General features: G+C 29.0%; 2 protein-coding genes across 3 annotated transcripts; both read right to left on the bottom strand.

Annotated features, from left to right (window-relative positions):
* Nucleotides 1-465: 465 nt before the first annotated feature.
* Nucleotides 466-3,610, bottom strand: LOC140664415 (myogenesis-regulating glycosidase-like). The gene is made up of 6 exons (XM_072889488.1): nucleotides 3,517-3,610; nucleotides 3,176-3,349; nucleotides 2,033-2,965; nucleotides 1,269-1,792; nucleotides 975-1,131; nucleotides 466-794 (listed from the first exon to the last, which is right to left on the bottom strand). The coding sequence occupies exons 2-6, from the start codon at nucleotides 3,345-3,347 to the stop codon at nucleotides 607-609; spliced, it is 1,974 nt and encodes a 657-aa protein (XP_072745589.1). The 5' UTR covers nucleotides 3,348-3,349; nucleotides 3,517-3,610; the 3' UTR covers nucleotides 466-606.
* A 2,285-nt stretch (nucleotides 3,611-5,895) lies between these two features.
* On the bottom strand, nucleotides 5,896-11,314 carry Rha (rha). Of its 2 annotated transcripts, XM_072890465.1 has the most exons (11): nucleotides 10,726-11,314; nucleotides 10,238-10,385; nucleotides 9,875-10,130; nucleotides 9,034-9,720; nucleotides 8,579-8,886; nucleotides 8,242-8,476; nucleotides 8,050-8,173; nucleotides 7,823-7,926; nucleotides 7,478-7,759; nucleotides 6,674-7,002; nucleotides 5,896-6,377 (listed from the first exon to the last, which is right to left on the bottom strand). In XM_072890465.1, the coding sequence occupies exons 1-11, from the start codon at nucleotides 10,775-10,777 to the stop codon at nucleotides 6,041-6,043; spliced, it is 2,862 nt and encodes a 953-aa protein (XP_072746566.1). In that variant the 5' UTR covers nucleotides 10,778-11,314; the 3' UTR covers nucleotides 5,896-6,040. The 2 variants fall into 2 exon arrangements, with proteins under 2 accessions (XP_072746566.1, XP_072746567.1); XM_072890466.1 differs by lacking the exon at nucleotides 9,034-9,720 and having other exon boundaries at nucleotides 10,726-11,194.
* Nucleotides 11,315-11,345: the final 31 nt, after the last annotated feature.

Genomic DNA, 11,345 nt, shown 5'->3' with positions numbered 1-11,345 from the left:
TGCTCGAATGGCAATTCACTTAATTAATATAAAAAAACATGCATATTTATAAGTACTGTTCTTTTATTTTAATTAAATGATTTATCATTATGACATAATTTACAAAAATTATTCATTCATACTACTTTGTTATTATTTCCTCTCTTCCAACGTCATCATAGATGACAGATATAGAGGCAGATATATTATGTCCAAATGACTATGTTCGAATGACAAATGACTCAATTAAAGTAAAAACACAAATACGTAATTGTAAAGTTCGACATTGTAGAGTCACGAAAGTATTATTTAATATAACACAATTAAAATAACTAAAGATAATAAAATTTAATGTAAAAAAATTTGATATACTATACGAAATTTATTTTAATTTAATATATACTTTAATATTCATTTTAATCTTTTAATATGATATCCAAAAATATTAATAATCTTTATCAAAATCAGTGTAAAACTTTATTATTTATTTATTCTCACAGCAGTGTTAAGACTTTTAACATTAAATTTCATTACTTTTTAATTGTATACTTAAACAAATACATCATTTTTATTGCGATAAATACATAATTAAATATACGCGAAATTTTAATTATTTCTTTAGCATCATTATTGATATTTCTTGAAGTACGGAAGTGTGTCTAAAGGAGCAGGATAGTTTCTCAGCCATTTCGGACCATTGATGATTATGTTTCGATTTAGATCAAGCCATGTTCCTGCAGGAAAATAGATATCGCGACTGATGGCACCTTCTTCAATTACTGGAGCAACCAATATAGTCTCTCCCAGAAGATATTCTGCAATCAGATTAAGCATCAAAATTTAATTTCACGTTGTTTACATTTCATGTTATTTTTATTTTTCAATCCTTATCAAGTCACTCTTTCTTCTACATGAATAAAATAGATAAAAGGGAAAAAAAGATAAGTGACTTATAAATCTTAAATATCCTATACAGTACAACTTTACAAATTTACCGTCATTAATTTTGTGAGCTTCCTTATTGGTTGGATCGACCCACCAGATAGGTGGATTTACGGGCGTACCATTAGTGATAGCCTTCTGCATAGCATTTAGAATTTCTGACGTTTGATCAGCATGCAAATCGGTATATTTCTTGCAAATGGCGATGGTCTGATAAAATATAGATAAATGTTATTTTCTCAAAGAGTAATCTTTTGTAAAATAATTAAATTATGTATATTCAACAATATTTTTTAATCTCCTACATAATTTCATTTATTTCAAATAGAATTTTTCAGATTATTTACTTCATTGTCGAAATCCCACGGTGTGAAGGAATATTGCAATGATGGCATGAAGACGTTAGCTTGCAGCCATCTGATGAAGAGTTCTTTAGGTGGATATTCCGTATCATTGAGCGAACCGTTCAGATAGCCATCGCCACCGATCATGTCCGGTAGCACGTGGACATATCCGTTGATATTCATCTGTAGCAGCGTCGTGATTAGTGTGGGCAGACCATTGTTCCACGTCCACCTGCTGTCTTTGTCGACCATGCGAACGAATATTGGGAATTCTTGACTACGCCATCCTATTCGCACCTCGATATAATCGTCGAAATTGGTGGCTAGCGTTCGAACGTATTCTTTCGTGAATATTCCTGGTTGCATATGAAGTGGGCTATTTAATGTCGGCACCTGCGGCAACCAGTCCACTTCGCCGGCGTCAAATTTGAAGCTATCGATGCCGAGATTCTGAAGGAGTTTCAACCGCGCCACCCACCAGCTTACCGCTTTCGGATTCGTGAAATCAATCGTAGCGGCGCTTACGCCTGAAAAAAACACATTCGCAGTTAATTGAAGTTCAGTTAATTGAATAATTTTCTGCATATTCTTTTTGTATTTAGATGTTTTCAATAATTTTGAATGTAACGTATTTAGAACTAAATTACAAAGATTAATTATTTAACCATTTAATATTGAAACTTTAAAAAGGCGCTGCGAAAAAGAAGAGCAAAGATCACAGCGTTTAACAAAGAATATCTTCTTTAGCTATCGACTGGCAATCTCACCTTTCCACCACGACATCTGAACGTTTCCGTCAAGATTTTTGACAAAATATGAACTTTTTAATGCAGTGGAGTATGCAGGTTCGCAGTTTCGGTTAATGAACGGATGTATCCATAAAGTTACTCGGAAGCCCTTTTGTTTCAATCGCCGTATCAGACCGCTGATATTACGAAACTTGGTCGGATCAAACACGGCGGAGCCATAACAGGTTTCCCAATTGTCGTCAATTTCAATTTGACTGTTGTTGAATTTATTGGCGATAATCTCGTCCGCATAAGACTCCACAATTTTCTCAGTTATGTTAGCCTTGTATCTGGCCCAGGTAGACCATATAGGATGTCGAATCATCCTTTCGTTGGGACGACTTTTTGGTTTACCCAAATGAGTTTTCACCGCATGCTGATGAGCGGTCTTTGGATCCAGGAAAACACCTAGTTGATAATTGAGCTCGACGGTATTGCGACGTCGATAGGGTGCCTTGTTCTTTGCGATCAGACATAGATAATTGTCTCGGTAATTATTCTGATCGAGGAACAGTGGATTCGTCTCATTTACATAGATATAGACTCCACTGCCAGATAACCAGTAACGCTCGCAGAATGCTATGTTTTGAGGATGTGTTGGTAGATATATCTCTTCTTCATAATACATGTGTTGCACGGGCCAATGTTGATAGCGGTGTTGTGGCCCACCGAACCATTGCGTACCCTCGGTGAACTGGTAACAATCGATAAGCTCGGCGACAGGATCAGCTACCGCGCGAATAATAGTGATGATCTCGTTAGCCGTGCTAGCTAGAATGGTGGTGTGCGTAACATTGGCACTTTTTATGCATAATCTGTTACTGCCGCCACAATTCGATTGAAGCACAAAAGGACTTGATAGCGTTTGCTGCGAAGCTTTTGTGTATAAAACATTTATCATGCTCTCGCCATCTGGAAAAATATTGCACAATCAATATAATAGTCTCTTCGTTGGGTATTTGAAAATTAAATAAATAATTGCATTAATTTATAAAGAGAAATATTAAATACACAGCATATACACATTGTAAGAGTGATAAGAATAAATATAAAAGTTTTTTACCAAATTAATACAAAAAAAATAGAAATATATAATGTGTATGATTACCAATTGTGACTCACCATTTTTTGTAAGATTGAGAATCACGATGCGATTAGTGATGTTTACTTGAAGAACGCCATTTTTGATGGGAACAATTATTCCCGTATTTAAATTGTCGACTTCCTCAACATCTTCGCCACAAGCTAGCGCACCGAAAGCGAATAGCAGTAATATTATTATAGAAGAACGCATCGCTAAAACAAATAGCAACGTATATTATTGAGTTATTATTATATATTTTTAAGTAATAGAAATATTAAAAAAGAGAAAAAAATGTCAATTAAAGTACAAAATGACTGTATATTCTTTCATATGTCTTTTATCATCTGTTGTTTGACCCAAAAAAATACTGTGATCTTACCGTTCTGTTCCAGTGATGTATCAGTGATGATTGAAATCAACGTTGCATCAATTTATATATGCTTGCTCGGTATAATAACAAATACTACATTCAGCTTATATTTTGTATCAGTTAACATATGAATCGATAATTAAAAATCAGTTATTAAATCACTACTAGATAGGTAATCTCTTATCCAATTTTTAATTATCAATATCTCTGCAATATTGTTTCCGTAAATTGTTTGTACATCTTTCTAAATATTGTAGTTTATATAATTTTTTGTAAATTACATGCAAATGATAAATAACTGAATGACAATAATGACTTAATTAATGTAAAAAGACAATGCAATATATATGCAGTTTTTTTATTTTAATTAAATCATTCATTATTATAGAGGGCATAGTTTATAAAGATTATTCGCACCATTTGTTATTTTCTTGCTTTCGATGTCATCACAGATAACAATAATATATTATACAATTCTCTATTTTATAGAATATTTTAGAAGTGTAATCTGACAATAAATTGAAAAAGCCAAATGTATAAAACTATAAATATTCTCTATCAAATGTGTTTTTATTTACTAAACATACACAAAATAAAATAAATAAATTAAAAATATTATTGCAAAATTCTATATATGTTAGGAGATTGCATAACGTGAATAATATTATTTGTTATAACAAATATAAAATAGTAACCACAAATAATAATATAATTTATCTATCGAAATAAAAAAAAATATATTGCGTAATTATAGACTTTCACTACATTCATAATTTATGATGTATATACGATAAATATTTTATCTTATCAGCAGTGTTATTGATCACGAATATCAAATTTTTTATAAACTTATCTATTATCTATCTGTTTACATCTGTAAAAATATGTCTATACAAATGTTAAATAAATATAAATATTAAATAAATGTAGAGAAATAATGGATCGAATAATTGCGACATTAATTATTGATTTTATGACTTAAACAAGATAACATTTAAAATGCTGAATCTTTATTATTTTATTTTTAATTGAATGCGTATGCTCTAATATTTATTAATTTATTATTTGTCATCTTAATTCGTTACTTGAAGTAAAAAAAGATGACTATATATATTTTTTTTTAAATATGCAACATTAATGAAAATATTCTAGCAGTACTTCTAGTCAAGCGGTATCGTTTAATTTCCACCCTGGATTGAAGGTTGAAAAACAATTAAAGATGTATCTGGTTGTACGATATTCTAGTGTTGTGATTTAGTGCTATGATATTAAAAAAGAAGTTCATCAAGCTTATACAAGAGTACTCCTCATACTCTTTCTTTTTATTCAGTATAATGTTTAAATACAAAACCGGAACGCGTTATCAAATCGAATAATAGCTTTATTATACTATTGTCTTGATATTACTATAAAAATAATTAAGATTATATTTTTACAATATTTTAATATGTATATATACATATATCTTTTCAGTTCATATCTCTTTTTCAGTTAAGATACCAAATGAATATATGGAATATTGATTTACCTTTTATTATGATGATATTAGAGATAAATCACAATTTCCGCGTGCTACCGACATGATCGATACCAATGGCTACCTGAATCGTAAAAAACTCGGATTAGATATGGTTGTAAGCTGATGTCTTCATCCATCATTGCAAAATATTCTTTCATACTATGAGATTTTGACAATGAAGCAAATAATCTGAAAAATTTTATTTAAAATAAATGAAATTCTGTGGGAAATTATAAAATATTGTTAAATATAATTTAAGTTTTTTACAAAATTTTATTCTGAGATAATAACACTTATCTTTTATCAGACCATTTGTAAGAAATATACCGATTGACATGTTAATCAAACGTCAGAAATTCTAAATATTATGCAACAGGCTATCACCAATGATACGCCCGTAAAATCCACCTCATGCGGTGAGTCGAGCCGATCAATAAAAAAGCTCACAAAAAAGCTTTATCACGGTAAATATGTAAAAGTGTACTGTGGATAGAATATTCAAGACTTAATAAGCCACTTCTCTTCTTCTTCCTTATCTATAGAAATTTCTTCATATGTAAGAAAGACAATAACTTGGTAAGAACTGAAAAATACAAATAACGCAATCTATAAATAATGCATAATTAAACTTTGTTTAATCAAATTGCAGAGTATCTTCTTAGAACGACTATACTGGTTGCTCCCGTAATTCAAGAAGGTGTCATCAGACACGATATCTATTTTCCAGCAGGAATATGGATCGAAATAGAGGGACGATTATCAAGGGATTGAAATGGTTGAGAAATTATGCTGCTTCCCTAGACATACTTTCGTATTTCAAGAAATATTAATAATGATGCTGAAGAGGATTAAAGTATCTTACGTATAAAATATTTATTTACGTGTACAAATGTATATAAATTGTCTTGTTATGTACAATCATAGATTTTTATTCGAAGATCCTATGTTTTCCCCCCATAACAAAGAAAATATAAATATATTAATCAACAAATGTTAAGCCAGAAAATAAATTTGCTACCTGTTTATCAATAAAGATCTTATCTCTGTGTTAAGTTTTTTAATCACTATGTCGTCAGCTGCGTAACTTCCGGTTCTTAAAAGAGAGTCACGTTCCTCCTTCAGTGCTTGCAACCGATCATTATACTCTTCTGATTTGTTAGATCCGATTTTATTACCATGGCAGGAAATCTTAGAGTAAACGTCATCGGCTATTGCAAATATTTGATTGTAATCTTCTTTCGAAGCAAAGGATTGTTTTGGTTTGATCATATCAATCTCTTTCTGAAGTTCCTTCAGCAAGATTTGATCGTTATTCAAAGCACTTGTGTCTACAGATAAAATTTCAGCCAAACTGAAAAATGATATTTTGTATTTGATCGAATTATTATAAAATATCACAAAATACATAAATAAAGGGAATTTTATTTCTACTAGATTATATTTAAATAAAATTGCGTTTTTTAAAATAAATGTGGGATTGTTTTTATCGAGATATTTAATATTGATGATAATTGCAAAATCATGAAAAACAATGTTCTCTTTCATATTTTTAATACAATTACGAATTACGAATTTAAGATTCTATCATAAACATTTTCGACTAAAATGTAACATCTTGTACAAATAAAATTAATTAATATAACATACTCCACATTTTTCAGCTCTTCTTTACTGTTTTTGATTTGAACTTGCATGGCTTGTTGATGATCGACTTTCATTTTGTGTATCTCACGAACTGCTTTTCCCCATTGTTCTTTAAAAAATGATTTTCCTTTTTGAGCATTGTCCAATTTTTCCTCGAGAATTTTTAACTCTTGCAACAAAGACGCTGTTTGATCCTTAGTTAAAGATGCCTTTTGATACATTTGCAATTCATCTGCCTGTTTACTTGTTGACGATTTCAGAGTTTCATTTTCGTACAATAATATTTCTACTTGTGCTTCTAGAGCAGTTTTCTTCTCTTCTAATTTGGTGATCTGCAGCATACATTGTAATTTAACATTATTTGTAATCTCGAAAAAAATCTTCAAAAAAAAAAGTAAAAACACATACCAAGTATATAAGAAAGTATCAAAAGTTATATATAGAAATAAAAGTTTAAAAAATAAAAAATTGTAAAGCAATTATGAAACAAATTAACTTTTCAAAACAGAGATATAAAAGTTAGAATTAGTCATAATCGAAAGATTCTATCGACATTATATAACAAGTTTCATTAAATTTTTTTTATCACAGTATTTGAAATATTGTAATTGACAGTATGATTGATAAAAAATTTTTGGATCAAGAGAAGATATAAGATTATAGAGCTTGATATGTAATGAGACATAGTCAGCTGTTATTACTCGTATGTATGTCGCGATATTTTATCGTCTCTTGATAATATCTATGAAATAAATGAGGAAGAGAGAATAGAAGCGTACAAAACCGAATTATTATTACTTTACACACCTTTGACGTAAGATCATTTTGCATCATGTCCAAAGAATCCTTAAGCTCTTGTAATTTAGTTTCATATCTCCATTGTAAATCTTCATTTGCTTTAATTAATCTCGTCTCGTTTTCCAGACTTTTTAATCTACGCGTTCTTAAATCTTCAGTAGCATTGTTTAAACTGTTAGCTAGTATCTTACATTGCTCGACGCTACATGCGAGTTTCGATTCTAGATTCTCCTTCTGTTTTTGCCATTCTTCGCTCAACATGTTCAAATGTCGCTCTTCCTTTCTCTTGAGCTAATACATATTATACGTGATAACACTTCATTAAACAAATACTGTCATCGTTTAATTATTTACCTCGGTTTTAAACATTTCCTTTTGTCGTTCCTTCCATGTTTCAAGCTCATCTACTATTTTATATGCTAAACTGTCGTCTAATATTGGTGGACCTAGATTTTTACCTTTTAAAAAATATATCACATTATCATTTCAATACAGTATTAAAATAAATATTAAACAATTATATAATATAAAAATAAATATTAAGAAATAGTTAGTTTAGTGAGTTTAACATATATTTTTACCAATAGTTTCTTCTTTCTTTAATATAAAGTGTGGTCCACGATTTTCTAGTTTAAGTAAAATGTCTATTTCACCAATTTTACATTGATTTGCATCGTATAGTGATAATTTGTATTGACACTCAGACTGAAAAAGATTCCTATTTTAATTTTTATTTTATAAAATTTGTTCTGTAAATATAACATTAATACTACCTGACAAAATAAGGGTTTCACATCAAGCGTCGATAGCGATAATGGTTCAGCACCTTCGTTTGTATCATATATACTAATCTTTGGTGGAAAAGATTTTAATAATTGTTTTATTTCGTCTGGTTCAGATATAAAATGAAATTGACATCCAATTTCTTGTAATTTAACTTTTTCGCCAGCTAAAGCTGGCATTGTTGCATGTACCACAGATGTGATGTCAGTTTTTGGATGATGAAAACTATAAAGAGAGATTATACATATGTCACATAATTGTTAACAAAAATAATTTTTTAAATAAAATTATTCAATTGATTAAAAAAACATATTTGATTAAACAAACCGAAATTCAATTTGACGGCCAGATAATTTTGTAGATACCAATGTTATTGCTGTAAGTGAAATATATAAACAATAGCAATGATAAGGCCCTATAGATTTGGAATCTTTAGTAATGCAGGATATCGCATTACACGAGCGTGAATGCGTAATTTTATCCATTTGATGTTTTAAGTATTGGCAATCAGACTGTTCATTTATATTTTTGCACTCTGTTGCACTGGACAATTTCATTTCACGAGGTATATTCTTGAAGTTAAATTTTCCAAAATCGCCGCTAGGATTTCTATGAGACTCTATCTCTGGGCATCTCTAAAAAAAAATCCGACATTTTAATTTTCTATATAAATATTATATACATTGATATAAAGCAATATTTTATAGATAGATGGGTTGTATGAAATATATGATCACTGTAGAATAAGAATTATTAATCAATAGATAAGTTTTCTATTCTACCTGATCAACATTATTCCTATTTTCTTCATTATGATACTGAATACAAGATATCACAGTATTGTTGGGATTTATTATTATATCAGAATCGCGCATATTGTCGATTTTATTTCCAATATATTGCAGTTTAAATTGTAAATCAAGATAAGATTTTTGATGTTGGTTTTGTACAGGTTTCTCTGTTGTGTCTAGTTTAGTTAGAAAACATCGTTCATGTAGGATAGTGCTTGCATTTGTAGCACATTTTAGAAATTCTTGCAGATTGTTCACAGGTACTAGTAATTGTAGATTAACTAATGATTCAGCTATTATACTATTTTCATGTTTTAAAAATATTAAGAAATGTGGCTTTGATTGTAAGTAATGTTTTAATACACTCAAAGAACTTTGTATTTTCACTATCACTTTTTCATGAAAAATACGAGATTTTTCAAACTCTATATTAAACGGTTTCAGTTCTACATCATTTTCTAAAACTCGATATAAAAAACGTACAACACCATGATTGCTTAGATGTTCAGATAATAATAGATGCAAATTTTCTGTACATGTGGTTGTGATACTTAATAAGAATAATTCACAACAGATATTTAGAGGGCCCACTTGGATCAATTGTTCATCGGGATGTAAATAAGGTATTATTTTATCACTTTGCAAAATGACATCATTTTCTGTCATCAAATTGTTTATCTATGAGATGATAAAATTTGACAATAGGTATTTGATATATACGTTATGTAGCTAATTTTAATTACAGGTCAGTAATAATTTATTATATTGTTAATATTTTACTGTTAATAAAATTAAGAATATATTAATTGTATAAAAGTATAAAATACTTTACCTTCATCATTGAGTTGGAATTTGTATTTTTATGATTTTCAACTCTTAATGTAAGAAATAACTCAGGTTTTTGTACTTTAAGATCATTCCTTAATCCCAATAATTTGTACCAATTTGCTTTCGGACTCAAATTTCCATGTTTAGATATTATGTGTGCTGAACGTATACTTAGCAGAACATATCCAATTCTTTCTTTAGCCTTGTTCTCTTTAAAAGCAAAGCATTCTAATTTTAATGGAGCTTGCCCTGATCGCATTCTATAAATTAAATACAAAATTAAATATATATGGTATTTTATTCATATTGTATTTTATACATATATATTCTTAAAATTAAAAGGAACTTTATAAAATAAAATACTTACTTTCTTAATGAACCTTTATCAGTTTCCCAAATCAAGTCAGTAGCATATTGTGGATTTGGATTTGACTCTATCTTGTCAGTTTCTAGCGAATGTCCATTTAAAGTTCCAATCAATAATGTTGGTTGTAAAACTTGATCAAAACCTTTTCCTGTAACATATTATATATAAATATAAAATTTTATCTGATTGCGACAACTGCAACAATTTATATGTAAAATTCCCTTTTGAATTTAATATTTATATATATCAATATTTTATTTATAAGAAATCTGCTCACATTTTTTAAAAATATTAACATAAATTATTTAAAACAGTTCCTTTTATAACATATAAATTGATAGTTTCCTTTTTAAGACAACTGTATTTTTAATTGCAATTATAAAAATAATTAATAATAATTTTGATAATACACTAATTTGACAGAAACTGAAATTACTTGAAAATACTTAAAATAATAAGTTAGATATCCATATAAAAAAATATCTTACCTTCTTTTATACTTAAAATAATTTGCACGTCAGATTCAACCGCTTCTATCATATTTCGTTGCGTTTCATAAAATATTGCATATAAAATATAACAAATCCCCCAAATATATCGCTATACAAATATTTACGCACTCTTCAAGATTCAAATTCGCTGCCATGGAAACGGATTCATGTAAATATACGAGGAAAGATATTTCGTAGATATGTATTTTACTTATATAGAAAAATATAAACAATTTGTTAAATATATATTTAATCCAAAGGTAATGTAATTTATTTCTACAAATTGTTAATTAAAATTCCTTTTACAAATTATATAAAAGGATGCTTTTGAAAAAATCCAGCGAGAAATCAACATGATAAAATATATCACAGCTCACAGCACTTCTGTCATGCGAGGCTGACATCTTCAGCGAAAATTGAGAAATTTATTTCTAGGAATTTTGAAAAGTTCCCATTTGACAACCAATGATGTATGATATTGACTTTAGGTACAAGTGACCAATTACAATTGCTAGCTATGCGAGAACTGCATTTCTATTGAACATATTTGATTGATTGACCAATCAGATCAAAAAAATCTTTATCCTCGATTGGTCAATCAAATACTCTGGATGAGT

The sequence above is a fragment of the Anoplolepis gracilipes genome, chromosome 4 (genome assembly GCF_047496725.1).
Source record: "Anoplolepis gracilipes chromosome 4, ASM4749672v1, whole genome shotgun sequence".
Taxonomy (NCBI): domain Eukaryota; kingdom Metazoa; phylum Arthropoda; class Insecta; order Hymenoptera; family Formicidae; genus Anoplolepis; species Anoplolepis gracilipes.
The sequence above is the reverse complement of the archived record's forward strand: the minus strand, read 5'-3'. Positions and strand labels throughout refer to the sequence as shown.